The sequence below is a fragment of the Urocitellus parryii genome, chromosome 4 (genome assembly GCF_045843805.1).
Source record: "Urocitellus parryii isolate mUroPar1 chromosome 4, mUroPar1.hap1, whole genome shotgun sequence".
In the NCBI taxonomy this organism is placed as follows: Eukaryota; Metazoa; Chordata; class Mammalia; order Rodentia; family Sciuridae; genus Urocitellus; species Urocitellus parryii.
Window position 1 is genome coordinate 14,288,270 of NC_135534.1, and position 18,588 is coordinate 14,306,857.

At 39.3% G+C, this 18,588-nt stretch overlaps 1 protein-coding gene across 1 annotated transcript; it reads left to right on the forward strand.

Annotated features, from left to right (window-relative positions):
* The first annotated feature begins 2,382 nt into the window (after positions 1 to 2,382).
* Positions 2,383 to 12,823, forward strand: LOC113195165 (glycine N-acyltransferase-like protein Keg1). The gene is made up of 5 exons (XM_026406588.2): positions 2,383 to 2,460; positions 5,727 to 5,834; positions 7,975 to 8,101; positions 9,891 to 10,062; positions 12,421 to 12,823. The coding sequence occupies exons 1-5, from the start codon at positions 2,383 to 2,385 to the stop codon at positions 12,821 to 12,823; spliced, it is 888 nt and encodes a 295-aa protein (XP_026262373.2).
* Positions 12,824 to 18,588: the final 5,765 nt, after the last annotated feature.

Sequence of the window (18,588 nt, forward strand, 5' to 3'; positions counted from 1 at the left end):
CAAGCAGGGGTAGGTCATGACTGGAGCAAAGGGTACTGGGCGTGTCGCTCCGTGGCAGAGCACCCATCCGATATTTGTGAATCTCGAGCTCAGTTTCTGGCACTTTAAAAAAAAAAAAAAAAGCGTTGAAAAATAAGATGAAGAACAACAAAAGACTAACAACAGTAAAGAAAGGGGGAATGAAATAAAATGAAAAGATAAAAAAAAATTTAAAATTGAAATTGAAGGAGAAATAAAAGAAAGTAGAAACATGAAAAGGGGGAAATGGATAAAAAGAGAAAAAAATGACAAAGAGGAAAAAAAAGAAAAAGGTATAAATAATAATTTCCTCCCCACCAGAGTGCTTGATTGAGGTGGGGGAGGAAGAGAATGAATAATAACCACCTATCCTGATAAAAGCTTCTCTCTGTGTCTTCCTAAGCTGTGTCGCCCATGGACAGAGCAAAGGCTAGAGGTCACTCAACCCCCAGTTTTTTTTCTGTTGTGGTGCTTTCCAGGTGACTGGTGGCACTGATTTTTGACTGAACATTAATTGGAATTTCTCTCAGCTTATATAGAGAAGGAAGCCAAGGATTCCAAAGATTGAGGATTGCAAGTTGAGGCCAACCTGGACAATTTGGCAAAATCCTATCTCAAAATATGTGCTTACCCCATCAAAGTAACAACGACCTTCTTCATAGAACTAGGGAAAAAAAATCAGTCCTAAAATTCATTTGAAAGAATTAAAGACCCAGAACAGCCAAAAGCAATTTCTAAGTTAAGAAAGTAAAGCTGAAGGCTTCACAATACCTGACTTCAAATTATACTACATAGCTATAGTAACAAAAACTGCATGATATTGACATAAAAACAGACACATAGATGAGTGCTACAGAATATAAGGCACAAAGACAAACCCACACCCTTACAATCATCTGATCCTTGACAAAGATGCCAAAAACACATATTGGAGAAAAGCAACTTAATCCCAAAAGATTCACCTGAATATTTTTTTTTAAATGTTAGTTAAAGTAAATGTACCTTTAATGGATGAAATTTACAATAGCATGTAAAAGTGAAAAGGAAAAAAAATTCAGAAAGAGAGCTCTTAGCTTTTGGCCAATCTCATCCTTCCTGGTGGGTTGATGAGGATTTTGGTTAAATAACACCAATAAAAGGCCCTGAACAAGGTCTTAGGTTCGATAGGAGCCCAGACCTTGATATTCTTGTCTCATCGGCCTTCTAAGAATTGGAACCTCAGAACCTTCATGGTGCTTTTTCAAACTCCTGTGCTTCACAGCAAAGCTAGGAATCTGAAGTGACTGTACCATGATACAGTCATATCAATGTGTATAGCAGCTCAATTCACAATAGCTAAACTGGAAGCAACCTAGATGCTCTTAATAGATGAATGGATAAAGAAACTGTGGTACATAGACACAATGGAATATCACTCAGCATTAAAAGAGAATAAAATTATGGTATTTCCAGGTAAATGGATGGAGTTCAAGAACATCATGCTAAATGAAGTAAACCAATCCCAAAAGACCAAAGGCCAAATTTTTTCTCTTGATACGTGGATGCTGATCCAGATTGGGGGTTGGGAGCTACAAGGGAAGGGAAGAATAGAGAGACTTTGGATTGGGTGGAGGGGAATAAGGGAAGGGGAGGGGCATGGGAGTCGGAAACATGGTGGAATGAGAAGGACATCATTACCCTATGTATGTATATGATTGCACACGAATGATGTGACTGTACATTGTATATAACCAGAGAAATGAAAAGTTGTGCTCCATATGTGTACAATGATTTGAAATCATTCTGCTGTCGTGTATAACTAATGAGAACAAATATAAATAAATAAATAAAGTGACTGTCACTTCTCTCAAGGCAGTCATTTTAAAAATGGGAAGATTCATCTTACTGTGACTTACTAAGTTTCAGGTAAAGTTGTGCGGATCTAGAACCTTTTGGTTTAGCATGGCCAAGGTCTGAAAGTCTGTGTATCCACCACATTCATATGTTGAAAGCTAGCCTCCAAGTTCATAGTATTAGGAATTGGGGACCTTTAGGTAAGGCCCTCGTGAACATGAATTGTGTCTCTTATAAGGGATTAGTGTCCTTTTAAGAGAAACCCCTGAGAGCGAATTTGTTCCTTTAGCCATGGCATGACACAGCTAGAAGGTGCCAGAAAGCAGGTACTCACCAGACACTGAATCCACTTGGGTCTTTGTCTTGGGCTTCCAGGGATCCTGAAGTGTAAGAAATGAGTTCCTGTTGTTTATAAGCCATCTGTTTGTGGTGCTCTGTTGCGGCAGTCCAGATAGATGGCAACAAGCATTTTCCCATTTGTGACTTTTCTTGTTGTAGTGGCTGTCTCTTGAGGCTAAGATTCCTGCCAAGATGCTCCACTTGCAGGGTCCACAGATGCTGCAGCTGCTGGAGAAGTCCTTGCTGAAGCACCTCCCTGAGTCCTTAAAGGTGAGAGTGGGACATTCTCTGGGAAACAGAGAGCTGCATCTTAGGATGACAGAGGTGGGAAAGAACACAGCTTTTACTGAGCACCTACGCAGTGTCAGGAATGCATTTGTGTTGTACCTCAGGAAGTTCCTATCACCCCTTTGAAGAGACCCACATTACACTCATATCCAAGAAGAGGAAACAGGTTTCACTAAGGTTAAGTCAATATTAAAAAAATATATATATTGCTCAGCATACTACAGGGACACAGCCACATCAATGTTTACAGCAGCACAATTCTCAATAGCTAAATGATGAAACCAACCTAGATGCCCTTCAGTTGATGAATAATTAATGAAAATGTGCATATATATACAAAGGAATACTATTCGGCATTAAAAGAGAATAAAATCAGGGCATTTGCAGGTAAATGGCTGGAGTTGGAGAATATAATGCTAAATGAAGTTAGCCAATCCCCAAAAAAAACAAATGCCAAATGTTTTCTCTGATTTAAGAATGCTGATTCATAGTGGGGGAGAGGAGCATTGGAGGATTAGATGAACTATAGGTAAGGCAAAGGGATGGAAGAGGAAGGAAGGGTGTATGGGGGTAGAAAAGATAGTAGAATGAGATGGACAGATTACCCTAAGTACAAGTATGAAGACACAAATGGTGTGACTCTACTTTGTATACAACCAGAGATATGAAAATTTGTGCTCTATATGTGTACTATGAATTGTAATGTATTCTGCTGTCATACATAACAAATTAGAATTTTTAAAAGAATAGGCCTATTGATCAAAACTGTTACCCATATAATATAGCCATATTGAATACTTTCAATCATTTGAAGTCACTGTGGTCATAAAATGTAATGAGGTAAAAAGAAAATTCAAAACTATATTCTACAGTAACAGAGGCTATGTCAATAAAAAATATACCTTTAGATCATATTTTGGAAAGGTTTTTAATTTTATTAATTTTTAAAAGCTATCAATTTTCTCTCATTCTTAGCTAATCAGAAGGTTTATCTGGTTTAAATATATCTGCTAGTAGACCTTTGAATGAAAGGTCTTTACCCTTGCATTATGATGATATTATTTCAATTGTTTTCTGACAGAGAAGTTTGCTATTATTCTAATTAACATTTATTGGTTGGAAATCTGGTTTTAAAAATTTTGTTTATTCTCTTCATATTTAATATTTTGCAATTTTGTCAAAATCTTTCCGTTTATATATATATATATATATATATATATATATATATTAAACACAATATATACATATATATACGTATATATCTTTGCTAACTAAAAATACTGGGGTTCAGTAGCGCACACCTGTAATTCCAGCAGCTGGGGAGGCTGAGGCAGGAAGATGGAAGTTCAAAGCCAGCCTCTGCAAGTTAGTGAGGCCTTAAGCAACTTAGTGAGACCCTATCTCTAAATAAAATATTAAAAAGGGCTGGGAATGCGGCTCAGTGGTTAAGCACCCCTGAATTCAATCCCCAGTAACAAAACACAAACAACAACAACAACAAACAAAACAAAACAAAAAAAACCAACACCAAAAAAATTTCACTGTTGGGCTGGAGATATAGCTCAGTTGGAAGAGTGCTTGCACAAGGCCCTGGGTTCACTCACTGCCCCCCCCAATGTCATTGTTTACTTTCAAAGAATCTTTCACAACGACACCGGAAATTTCCCGATTCTTCTTTAAAAGGTTGACATAAGTACATAATAATTTTTAGATATTTGTGTCAGATGAGAAGCTAACTACCATGTATTTTCTTGGAATAGGTCACATCTTATTTCATTAAAATGAAAAAATAAAAATAAATAAATAAAAGAGGGAGACCTAGAAATGATTACACAATGCAACAAATTTGTTGCAAAAGGGTTTGATTATGCACCTTTTACTTATTTTACATTTTCTAACATTTGGTCAATTATGAAAGTAGTAACTTATTAAAAAAATCTCTTTCTTCCAATTAAAATTGGAGCTAAATTTATTCAGAACAGGCCAGCATCAGAGCCAACTGGGACCCCCAGAGACAGCAGCAGTGGTAACAACAGCAAGCTCTTACTTGGCATTACCATATACCATCCACTGGGCTTTATTTATGAATTCATATGAACTTAAAAACACTCCCAGGAAAAGGATATTGCTGTTCTCCCTATGTTGAACAGGATGGGTTTAAGGCAGCGAGAACTTGAATCACTTGCCCAGCTGGGGCTAGAAATAGAATTCACACAGTCCATTTCAACTCCCCTTAGCCCATTTCAACTCTCATTTGAGCAAAACAGGAGTCCAAATCCCAAATTCTGGCCAAGAATTTAGAGAAAAATGGATCACTAATTTGTTGCTAATGGAAATTTGAAGTGGTACAGCCATACCAGAAAAAGGGTTTGCAAGTTTCTTTAAAAACTAAACATGTAACTATTATGCAGCCAGCAATTACACTCCTGAGCCTTTGCCCCAGAGAAATGCAAGTTAATATTCACACAAACATAAATACATGAATGTCTATAAGAGCTTGATTTGAAATAGCAAAAACTGGAAACAACTCAGATGTTCTCCAGTGGGTGGAGGATTAAACAAACTATGATACATCCATACTCGGCATAAATACAGAGCAATAAATAGAAATCCACTGTTGATACTTGCATAATTCTCTAGATGAATTAAGCCAATCCCAAAAGCTTATGGGAAAAGCCAATTCCAAAAGTTTGCACTGATTCCACTTATATAAAATTCTTGAAGTGAAAAAATTGCAGAAATGGAGCATAGGTTAATGGTCACCAGTGAGTGAGGAGTAGGTGAGGCGTAGAGAAGTAACAGAATTGATTATAAAAGGGCCACAGGAAGGATCCTTGTGGAAATTGGATCAAAATTTCCTTGATCCAAGGAAATTAGTGAGTCCTTGTCTCACTAATGTATTTTGTGAGCATGTATTTTGACACATAGTATTTTGTAGATAGATATTTTGACATACCATACATACATAGAGTAAAACTTACCATTTTTGTGGTTATACAGGATGTGGAGTTACAATGATCACGTATGTATTGGTCGTATTTTACTATATGGATATCTTTTAAAGATATTTTTATTCCAACAAACAAGTAGAACCAAAGAGCCATTTGACAGAGACATATGTTAGGTACCTTCCAATCTTAAAAAAATTCATGATTTCATAGGAGAAGCAAGCCTCCTTCTGGTCAAACACATGCTCTTCACTATCTCTGTGTAACGTGCTGATACTCCTATTTTGTTGAAATGTGTAGGTGTATGGAACTGTCTTCCACATAAACCAGGGGAACCCATTCAAGCTTAAGGCCCTGGTGGACAAATGGCCTGATTTTAATACTCTGGTTATTCGTCCTGAGGAGCAGGTAAGTTGCCCAGTGAGAAATGAATATGGCTCTGTGTTCATGTCTGCCATATGTGTATCAGGAGCCTGGCAAAAGGGTAGACCCCAGGGAAACTGAAAGGAACTACAGTGATGCCAACTCAAGAAGCTCACACGCTGGAGAACAGAAGCTCCTAAGTGAATTCACCCTGGTGTGAAATGGGCAGAGGTAATAAACAAAACTCAGTAGTAGCACAGGGAGAAAGTCTGTGATTCACTTTCATCCTTTCTTCATTATTTTATTTTGTTTACAAGCCAGTCCCCCAAAGAGAATAAAATCATGGCATTTGCAGGTAAATGGATGGTAATGCTAAGTGAAGTTAGCCAATCCCAAAGAACGGAATGCCAAATGTTTTCTCTGATTTAAGGATGCTGATTCATAATGGGGTGGGGAGGGTAGAAGGGCATGGGAAGACTAGATGAACTCTAGATAGGGCAAAGGGGAGGGAGATGAAGAGAGTGGGCATGGGGTAGAAAAGACGTGGAATGAGATGGACATCATTATCCTAAGTGTGACTCTACTTTGTGTACAACCAGAGATAGGAAAGTTGTGCTCTGAATGTGTAATATGAATTGCAATACATTCTGCTGCTGTCATATCTAACAAATTAAAATTTAAAAAAAATAAATTTAAAAAAAAGATGTAGTAAATTTAATCAGTTGGAGAAGCTGCTGCTACTGATGATTTGAGAAGTAAAAGCTTTTTATTAAAATACATTGTATGATTTTTTTTTTCTTTTTTTTTTTGTTTTAAGTTTTTTTTTTTTTATTGGTCGTTCATAACATTACATAGTTCTTAATACATCATATTACACGGTTTGATTCACGTGGATTATGAACTCCCCCTTTTACCCCGTATACAAATTGCTGTATCACATCAGTTTCCCTTCCATTGATTGACATATTGCCTTTCTAGTGTCTGATGTATTCTGATGTCTGTCCTATTCTCTACTATCCCCCCTCCCCTCCCCTCCCCTCCCCTCCCCTCCCCTTTTCTCTCTCTACCCCTTCTACTGTAAATCATTTCTTCCATTTGTATTATCTTGTCTTACCCCTCCTTTGATTAAAAAAGAGAGAGAGAGCATTTCCTAGGCTAGATTTCTATATTGCAATAAATCAGATCCTGATTTCATTTTCAACTGTTAGCCTAAGATGAAAAATATTTCCTGTCTTTGAAAACCACCAGTCCTGGAGTCATACCAACTCATTCATACTAAATCACAAACTCTCACTGAAAGGCTCTTCCTACTGAGATGCAGGACTGCCTTGTAACCAAGTGTCCACAGTGAAGTCAGTGAAACAAAAGAAAAAGTACTACCTGTGGTAGATGTTACAGAGAGAGAGTCAGAGTTGCTTCCTAGTGAAATTTTTACTAAAACACAGTGTTGAACACAAATTTTTAAAAACTTTTAAGGGAAGGCAGGAAAATTGCTAGTGTGATCCATGGTGTTATAGCTGAATAGCAAGTGTATTTTTATTTAATATTTCTTGATATTGGAAGATTAAAAGGACTTATAAATGAGGCTACACTGGTTGAAGTAATTTTTTTTCTTTTTTCTGTTCCTTCATATCCAAATAATCCTATCCTGGTTTCAATAAATTTGCTAGATGTGTTTGAATATCTATGTTTATGAATGCAGTTGTTCATTTGCTTGATGGACTTGGAGTTTGTTTAATAATGTCTTTTCCTTTTTTAAAGAAGGCATATGGAGTTCAACATCTTTTTATTTGGTTTCATCATTTATAGATAGTTAATCTATCCTGTTACCTGTATGAATTATAATAAGGACGTGTGCATAGTCCAAAGCAAAACTTATTCTTTCAACTAGAGATTTTTCTTTCTTCTCGGCTGTTATTTTAGCTCTTCTACATGAGTTTTATGGAGGGATAGAAAAATATTTTTGATTGGATCACTTTGAAATTTCAAAGCAACAGTAGAGTTAGGATATTTTTCATTTTTAACTGAATAAGGGAGTCCTTGACTTGATCCTAAATAATTTATAAGGCAAAAAAAAAAAACCAGAAAATGCTAATTTTTGTATTTTAAAATATCATAATAGGGAGTACTGACAATCATCAACTACAAACATTTTGGCTGATTCTTCTTTTCTTAACCCCAACAGGAAATGACAGATGACCTTGATCACTACACTAATACTTACCAGATCTATTCCAAGGATCCCAAGAACTGTCAGGAATTCCTTAGCTCACCGGAAGTCATCAACTGGAAACAACACTTGCAGATTCAAAGTAAGAACTGGCATTGTGCTGGCTGCTGGAATCTCCTGCCTGAATACACTTGTGGGGTCACTTTTTATTTTGAATAAGCACCTTGCACACCACAATTTTTCCTCCAGGATCCAGACACTCATTCTTCTGTCCATTCCTGAAGCCACTCCCTCCGTAGTGAAACATGTTGATGCAGTATATAAGGTTTAAAAAGGAAATTTTGAGTAATACGTTTTCCTAGGAGCTAAGGACTCATGATTTACTCTCCGGAGTGTCAAGGACCTATTAAAGAACATGGGTATGGGAGCAAAACTTCTTTCTGTTCCGTTTTTGGTTTTTCACACTATCAAATTCACAAAGGAGTATCTTGGTAAGTAAGAATATGCTCTCTGGAGTCAGATTATCAAGACTGCAACCTTGCTGGTGCTGTTATTAGCTGAATGATGTAAGGTAAGTAACAACCTCTCTGTGAGTCAGTTTCCTTATGCATAAAATATTAACATAAAATATTTATTGAGTATAAAATAAAACTGAAAAATAGAGTCCTTGAGGGTTAAATGAGACCTTGACTGGGAAATGCTTAGCAGTTAGATTTTTCAGACCTTCTCAAAGTAGCAATTTAAGGCCACCATCATTTATTAGCTCACAATTGTGGGAGTTAGCACTTTGGGCTAGGTTCAACTAGGTTGTTCGCTAGTCTCACCTAGAGTCACCGTGTGGCCATAGTCAGCTGGAGGGTCATCCATGAGCTGGTAGGACCAGGTTAGTCATGGTCCCAAGCCTGGCTGTGACACTAGCTTTGTTTGCACTGTTTTTTTACTACAGTGATAGAAATAGGCTGGGCAACATGTAAAGTTAAAAGGGTACTGTATTAGTCAGGGTTCTCTAGGGGAACGGAATCAACAGGAAGTATAATTATAAAAAGCAGACTTATTAAGTTGGCTTCATGCCCAGAAGCTGGGTAGTCCATAATGGGAAGAACCAGTGGCTGCACAGTCCAAGAGGCTGAAGCTCCAGAAAAGAAGGATCTTAGTCTGAGACCAAAGGTTTCTGGAGAATCCACTTTGCAAGAGTGAAAAAGCGAGAGCCGACATCCTCAGAATCCCAGAAGTAATCAAGAACCTGTTGAAGAAGAATGGAGCTTGCATCTGCTTCCTTGTTCTTCCAACTTTTATTCTATCCAAGACATCATCTTATTGGTGGGTGCTGCCCACGCTTAGAGAGGGTCTCCATTTCAGTTGGGTATCCCACATGCCAATCATTCCTGGACACGCCCTCATCAACACACCCATAATCCTCTTCATCCTTGGCATCTCTTAATTCAATCAATTTGACAATTCAAATTAACCATTACAGGTACTGAGGGGCCAGAAGACAACATTGTAAAGCTTCTTACTAAATCACATTTGCTTTCATTGCATTGGCCAAGCCGTATTAGCTGGCTATGTTCAAAGTCATTTTAGAGAGAAAATCAGATTAGTTAGGTAGGAATAATCTGGGACCATTATAGCAACAATTGATTGCACTGTGCCTAGAAACTGACCAGTAAATTTTAGTTAATATCTCTACATCTCATCTCCTTTGGTCACCTTTATTGTCCCGTGATGTATTCAAGACCTGTGATATTATGCTAATTTTAAATTTTAAAATATATGGGAGTGATGTAACTGTTTTCATCTAACGCCTATATCATGACTGAACATGTGATTTGTTAATTCTGTCCACATACCTTCCGACTCCTTTGGGCAGTTTTTCCCAAACATTAATGGAGGATGAAATCTCATATGATGCCTTGCTTTCCCCCATCTAGGCTTACAGGCCAGCCTGGATAAGGTGATAAAAAACCTTGTAGCCATTCATTCGGGCCAAGTCAAGCACACACAATGCTTTCTCTACATGATACATGACACAGCAAAGAAACTGGCTCCTTCGCTGCTGGATGGAAAGAACGCATCTCCCGATGGTGACAAACTCAAGTCCCTGTAAGTCTGAGAGGAGCCAAGCTGCACCACTCAGTTGTCACCACTGAAGTTGTCTCCTGTGTTAGGGTTCCAGGACTGTCAAAAATATTAACACAAACTGGAAGGGGCTTCAAACAACAGAATTTCATTCTCTCGTGGCTTTGAAATCTAGAAGTCCCAAATCAAGGTGTGAGCAGGGCCATTCCCCCTCTCAGGTCCACAGAAGAGAGTCCTTCCTTTCGTCCACCAACTTCTGATGCCTCTGTCTAGATGTTGCATCGCTGTGGTCACGAAACAATCACTGTCGCTTGGCATTCTCCTCTGTGTGTCTTCTCCTCTTTTGTCTAAGGACACTTGCCATTGGATTGATAATCCACAGGATAATCAGGGCGATTTCATATTGAGATTCTCAATTTAAGGATCCTTATATCTTCAAAGATGACTTTTCTAAACAAGATCACAGGCACAAGTGCCAGGTGAAGGTACCTTTTTGAGGGACTACCATTTAACCTGCTATCCTTTCCAACTTCTCTCCCAGCTTTTGTTCTGACCCCCTTGGGATCTGTTTTCTGCAAAGTAGCCCAAGTGATCTTTTTTAAAATTTAAATAAAACCACGTGCCTCTCCTGCTTAAAAGATTCCCAATACTTTCCATCTCACCTTGAAATACTTCTGAACTCTTTCTCAGCCCTGTAAGAGCCAGTATCCATTTCCTTTCAGAGATGGCCTCTTGTTTATTTCCTCCAACAACCCTGGCCTTCCTCTTGTCAAAAAACAAAATTGCAACACATTTAGTTTAAAGATATTAACTGACCTTTATATGTGGTTCTGGAATCAAGCAACCTCTTGTTCCACAAAACAGTGTTCCAAGGGGGTAGACTGAAGAGGTTGGTTTTCTAGACAGAGAAGATTTCAAGAAAGCAGATAACAATTTGTTCTAGGTTTGGTGACCTGGAACTTTAGTACTAGCGATCATATTTTTGGTTTTTAATCTGATCTGTGGAGCCCAGTGCAAAACTTAATTCATAATAATGATCTCCTGTAATTTTTATTGAACTCTTCCTACTTGATCATCACAAGCTCAGGCCCTTTGAATTAGCTCTTCTGTCTAAAATGTCTCTCTCTCACCCACCGAATATTTGCACCCAGGATTTCTTTCATTATCCAAGAGTATTCACCGCTCTCCCCACCCCCGTTAGTCAAGTCACTTCCCAGTTATTCTGCACACGTGACCCAGTTTTGTTTTCTTCGTTGTGCTTGTGATTATCTAATATTGGCTAGTTTACTTATTTGCTGTTTAAATCCTACCCCAACAATATTGCAAATCCTATAGGAGCAGGGATCTCGCCCTCTGTTGTTCACTGATAGATTCTCATGTAGTCACCTGGCACATAGTGGGTGCTTAGTGTGTTTAATGAATTCACTTCATGAAACAAATGGGTTCCAATAAGAATCATTTGAACAAATTATCTATTCTTTCCCACTGAATTTTTCATGTAATTGAGAACAGAATTAAAAGTTTTGAGTGGAGATTTGATCTCGAGATGCTCAGCCCTATGGCCTTCTGAGCTTTTGTGTCAGGAAAAGTTTTATTCACGTAGTAAAGGACATTACAACCTAGAAAGCACCTCCATGTCTAAAGTCTCAAAGGATCCTCGTGACCCTTTGAGATAGACAGAAAGGAGGCATAACTTTCATTTTCTCCATGGAAAGCAGGTGCTGATGATGGAGTGGTTGCTCAACATGTGGACCGTGAAGGACATAACTGGAGCTTGAGAATAGATCTTCTAGTCCCTCATCCAGGGCTCTTTCCAGCATGTTCCCCTGGCCCCTTTACACACTGTAGAAATCTTCAGACTTACATGTTCTGTCACATGGTGTCCTTCTCTGGACTACACTTTCTCATTTGTTCAACACAATGGCCCAGGTCCTCAGACACCAACATTCTAAGGTTCCACAATTCTAAACAGGGACTTTCCTGCTTGCTAGCAAATTTTCTATGCAACTTCTCTATGTCAAATGGGGATAATCACACCTGAGCTAACTACCTTGCAGGGTTATAGACAAAACCAAATGAAACACTGTAAATAATTTTTATCTGCCTGGTGCTGGATCTAATCACCAATAAACATTGGCTCATTGAAGCCTAATAGTGATTTTCTAAGGAGGTGTGTTTATCATCTCTAGTCATCAGATGAGGAAAAGGAGAAAGTGAGAGATTAATTTATCAAGCCAAGCCACACAAGTGTTGATAGGAACCAGCAGTCTGGCTATGACTTAGATAGGCTTCTGTTTGCCTCTCAGGACAATTTGGGGGAAAATGAAATATTTCACAATGTGTGTGATAATAAGGATGGGTCTTTTCCCTTGTTCCCAATAGCGACCAAGAGATGTTTAAACACTCATCCCTGGATATTACCCATGCTGCCTTGGTGAATAAATTCTGGTATTTTGGTGGCAATCAAAGAAGTCAGAGATTCATTGAGCGCTGTATCCGGACCTTCCCCAGCTTCTGTCTGCTGGGGCCTGAGGGGACCCCTGTGAGCTGGTCCATGATGGACCAGACTGGAGAGCTGCGAATAGGAGCTACTGTGCCTGAGTACCGAGGTCAAAATCTCATTTATCACATCGCCAGATGCCAGACCCAGACTCTGGGAAAACGTGGCTTCCCCATGTATGCTCATGTGGATAAGGCCAACCACACCATACAACGAGTGACCCTCAGGCTGGGTAATATCCCCATGCCCTTTGACTGGAACCAGTGGAACTATGTGCCTCTGTGAAAGTGGCCCTGGACATAAGACAGTATTCAGTGACTTTGCATGTGGCTGGAGAAGAGGATGTGTAAACGGGGGGAAGGAATACATTGTAATGGAGTGGACTGTGAGTTCGAGGAAATGGGGATGAGTGGTGAACAGCAGAACCGGGGTCCCTGCCCTCAAATGGCTAATGAACTTTGCTTTGCTTCCTCAGCATGAAATTGAACCAGTACCCTACTCCCAGGCTGGCTCAGCTCCCACATTCTCAGGGTCCCTGCAGGCATTTCTATGTTGCTCTCCTAACTCATTGACCAGTGTGCATTTGCCAGGAAGTGGGTTCTATGATTTCCCCCTCTGGCTTCCTATAGCTTTTCTTTTATTGGCTGGAGAATAGCCTGTTTCCTGAACAGGTCTTTTGAAAAATCATTCTTTTCCAGACTTCCTAGGCCTTGAAATATATTACAGACATGCACAATATACACAAATACATTACACATGAAATATATTACACATAGGCACAATATACACAAAGCAATAATGAGAATAATTAAGAAGACACTCAGAATATTTTTGCAACGAGTATTAATATCTTTTGCAATGAGTTATCTTTTGCAGTTCATACCCCAGGAAGGGTAATCTGACATTGCTTCTAGAGGCTGAGCTTCCTTAATCCCCCACCCTCGGTGATCCTGTCATAATAAAGAGATTCTAAAAACAGAAAGATTATTTGATTCTTTGGTTGTGGAAGCTTCATCTACATGGTTCATGAGGGGAGATGGATGTAGGGAGAGGAGAAAGTGAGAAGACTCAGACCAGGGAGATGGATATTTATTATCAGGCACAGGCCTGTGGGAGGCTTTGTACAGGATTGAGACCGGGTTCCACCTGGTAGCAGCACACTGCTTTGGAGATACCTGAACCCTGTGCAATACAAGCGAGGGCCATGTAGGAATCTGGTGGATACAGGAGGCCACCAGAAAAGTCCTCTCTGAGTCTCCCTAGAAGACTGTCCAACAGTGCTAGAGAAATAACACCCACTGAAAGGAGAAAAGAGAGAGACCCTCACCAAGTTGGGACTTGAGCGCCTCACAGCCCAATTCCTCCACACTTGAGCACCAGCGAAAACACCACCCCAGAACTGTCCTGGAGTCACTGAGAGAAGAAGGGCTTTGTGACATGGATGTAAAGAGAGGAGAGCCTCATGATGTGGAGCAACAGAATCCACAATACTAGAGAGAGAGAGATCCCATCACTTCCAGCCTACAGATACCATATCTTTAATCTCAGTAGGGAATGCTGGCTTTGCATTATCCGTCAGTTAACAGTCAAATAAAGTGATCTGAAAACACTGCAAATATAGGCATGGAAAGCCTCCTGTAGCAGGGAGTAGGCCATTAGTTCCTCCAGTCCAAAACTTAAAGCCTGAGGCTATTGGTCCTGTGGCTCCAAGCAATTATTTAAGAATTTCTTCAAAGTCTGCTCTCAGTTTGCTGTGAATGACAGAATATCTGCTTTCTCCCCCAGGCTAAAGCTGCCAGAGGAGGATAAAAATACAAGGATGCTTTCTACTCCTTTAAATTCATTTTCAAAAGTTCATTTTGATAGAGGCTTTCTTATTCTATTCCCAAATCTGAAACTTTTAACAATTTCTTTTAAGAACCTGTAGGTTGTGTGTAGATTCACTTATAAATTTAGTTTTCATTAAGTAATTTTAAATGTTCCGAATGGTATTTATAGATTTTGTTTTCCTTATAAAGATTTTGATTCTCTGGTCATAAACAGCACCATCCTAAAAGACAAATAATTCTTAAAAGTCTATTAAGCAAATAAAAATAAATCAAGATTCCAATAATGGTGGGAGCTGGGAATTCTTTCGAGAATCTCCACTGCAACTCCGCCACCATGGCTCCACTAGGCATTGGCCCCACTGAAGCCACCTCTGTCCTTTGTCAAACCTCTTTCTGACCTTCCAGACTTTCCTTTGAAATTTCGGTGAAAGCTGCCGCGACCCCACAGCTCTTGCCTTCTGCAAACCTGCAAAACCAGCATCCCGTGGCTGCCGAGGTAGACTTCAGGCATGAGGTGTACCTGGGCCCACTTGAACCATGACTGTGAGCTGAGAAACAAATCCCAAGTCCATGGAAAGTGGCCTGGACTCAATTCCTGAACAGCTTTGTCCAAGAAGGCCTCTGGGTGTCTGATGGAATGGGCAGCCTTAAAGATTTCTAAGATACCCTCAAGGGCTTTTCCAGATGGTCCTGATTCTCAGCATTCCTGTTGATCTCTTTAGGAGGCTGATGCATGGCCACGCCATCCTCTTATGTGCATCTTTACCAGGCTGCAAAGTTTCTGAATCTTTCTGCTCTGTATTCACTCTCAAGTCTCTCTGTAAATGCCGTTAATAGCAAATATACCCATGCCACAGCCTGAATGCTTTGCCATTCAGACATTTCTTTCACACATATCTAAGATCATATCCTTTAAATTTGGCCTTCCATAAAGCTCTAGAGCATGGAAACGATGCAGCTATGTTCTTTGTAATGGTGTAACTGGGATGACCTACTTTCTAACTACCAATTGATCCTCATTCCCATCTGAGACAAGTTCCTTCGTCTCCTCATCTTCTGACTTCTCCATAGAATTGCCTGTAATATTCTGCATACAGCCTTACAAGCCTTTTCTAGCCTACTACTCCAAATTCTTCCGACTTCTATTATCCCATTCCAAAGCTGCCTTCATGTTCTTGAAGAGTTATGGTAAGGACTTCACTCCTCTGAACCAATTTTCTGTATTAGTCTGTTTTGTGTTGCTGATAATACAATACTATAAACTAGATTATAAAGAAAAGAGCTCATTTTGGTTCACGATTCTGGTTGAAGCTCAAGAGGCAGCATGAACAAGGGGTGATTATGGAAAAAGGGAGACGTGAGACTGAAAAGGCAAGTGGGGATGGTTGTGGCAGGCGTGGATACAAGGGGGGAGGGGGGAGTGGCTTTTGTAAGTATATAAAGTAAATAAATTTCACTTATATTAATTGAGGGGGATGGTGGGAAGCATGAGACAGATGCTGGGGGTTAGGTAGACATCTGATGGGAATCCGTGGAAGTTCTTTTTAAGGGATGAGAAAGAAATGACTTGCAGATAAAATATGCAGAGGAGCCAGGGTCTCCCAGAAGGCCTAGCCTAAATTTGCTTAGCCAGAGTGATGACCCAGCTGCAGGTGCCCATTTGAAACTCCATGACCACTTCTTTGCTCAGACACCAGAGGCCACACCCCACCATCTCTGAAGGGTACTATCAAGTGCTGCTACTAGAACCACAGCTCCTGCCCCCACTGCCACCAGTCTGCTTAGCTGAAGACCAGAATGTGCTTATGTTTGAGGTAGTCTATGTCTTGTTCCTGTACCCTAACTGCAAATGGAGGAGGGTCTGTAGCCAGTATTTTCAACTACTTCAGTATGGGAAACCACCTTGGCATGGTAAGGCAGAGACTCTCCAAACATAAACAGGGCCTTCAAATATTGAATATCTGCAAAAGAATTATAATTTCTGGGAGACAGTATTCCTTATCCTCACTCCCCCAACCCCCCACCACCTAACAAACACCACAAATTATTATATTGAAATGAATCCTAGGTAGCACATCATTTTGCCTGTCGATACTTCATTAGTATCTTTAAAAGATGACTTTAAAAAGTATACCCAATATAATTAACACAGTTAAAATGAATAATTATTCCTTAATGTTATAGACTGTCCAGTCAGTGTTGAATTTCCCCACCCATGTCTCTTTATAATTGACTCGTTTGAACCAAAATTTGAATAAGTGTTCTAACTTACTCTTTTGTTTTTATCACCGTTCAGTTTATTTGTTGAAGGTATCATGTTGCTTGCCTTCTAGACAAACTTTCTAGATTTGTTTAACCTGTTTTTATGCATCATAGATGTTGCTTAGATTTTTTACATTCTAGATGTAAAAGTTTGCATTCAGATTTAATTTTTTAGGAAGAATATTTCATAACTGTGACTTCCTACTGCATCACATCAGTGAGCCGCATAAATTCTTTTGAGCATGTTCAGACTTCTATGTTTGGTCCAGCTGTTGTCAGACTTTTCCAGTCATTATAAATTTCCTTGTCAGCTATTCACCTTTTTGTTTTAGCAGCCACCGATGAAATTTACCTACATGCATTGAGTTATAAAATGTTCACTGGTTCTAGATTAATAAATTCAATATTTAGAGCAATCTTAGCTGGAGCCTAAGAATTCCCCAGTACTGTTAAAGAGGTTGTTTGGAGAACCAAACTTTAAGAATCACTTCTCCAAGTCAAAGTCTGGGTCTGGGCTAGGTAGACCATGTGGCCTCCAAGCAATTTGGGCCCCACATACGGTTTCCCTCAAATCCATACATAGTAGGAACATACACTAAATCACTGTAAAGTCAATTGCAATAATTTATTTCCATTTGTTTCAGCTACCAACTTAAAAAAACATTTTTGTTTCATTTTGATGTTAAAGGATTGATTTTTAATTTGCTTATATTGTATTTAAGAAAACTATTTACATGAGTTCAAAGTCAAATACACAAGATAGGCACATTCAAAGATGTCTAGCCTTCATTTCTATTTTCTATATTCTTTCACACCCCAAGCCCATGATAAGCATATTTATTCATTTTTGGCTTATCCTTTCACTTTTTAAAATGGAGCAAAATACACTCTTTTCTGAACTTTTTTTTCCCTGAGATTTATATTCCTGAAATATATCTCTGTTGGCGGGTAAGGGTACTGGGGATTGAACTCAAGGATGCTGTACCACTGAGATACATCCCCAACTCTTTTTATTTTGAGACAGGATCTCACTAAATTGTCCAGATTGGCTTGAACTTAGGAACCTCCTGCCTCAGTCTCCTGAATTGCCATGATTACAGGCATGCACCACTGTGCCTGGCCTAATATATATCTTAACAGCAAATATATTTCTCCTCAACCTCTTTTCTTTTCTGTTTTTTAAATGAGACATAATTATTTCACTGATCACTTATTGGATTAGTCAAGGTTTTCCAAAGAAACAAAATCAGTAAGAGGCAGATGTAGATGACATCAATACATAGATAGATTATGAGGAATTGGTTCACATGATTATGGAGGCTGAAAAGTCCCAAGATCTGTAGACTGCAAGCTGGAGTCACACCCAGGACTCCGACTGAGTTCCAGTCCACAATCAAAAGGCAATGTCTCAGCTCAGCCAGATAGGCGCATAGATAACATAACTGCCTGAAGTAACATAGCCTTTGGAGCAAACCAGAAGTGTACAAAACAATTAAAAGGAAAAATGGGATAGTTCAAAGGGGGCTTTTTAAGCTTTGACTATTTCTAGGACTCTAGAAAGCTCCATGTTTTCATACACTCTCTAGCATTGTGGACATGCTCAGGAAAGAGCAAAGAATACTCTCAGCTCTCTCCTCTGGCTGACCTTGAGACTCCAAGCTTCACACGGGAAGTGAAGGTTAAGGCTTCACTTAAACCACTTCCCTAAGCATCAAGGCAGGATCTAAAACAAACAAAAGCCCTCAGCAAAGGCTGGGAGATGGGTGGTCCTAGGCGGTTAAGGAAGCCATGCAGTTGATCGCTGAGCTAACCAATCAGAGACATCATGGCCACAGGTGACAAACTCAAAACCACCAAATTTTATACTTTACAAGGGCAATATTTATAACGTGGATTATGCCACAATAGAAACTGAACATTAAAAACTAATGTCATAAGGTACATAACATAAGGTACGGC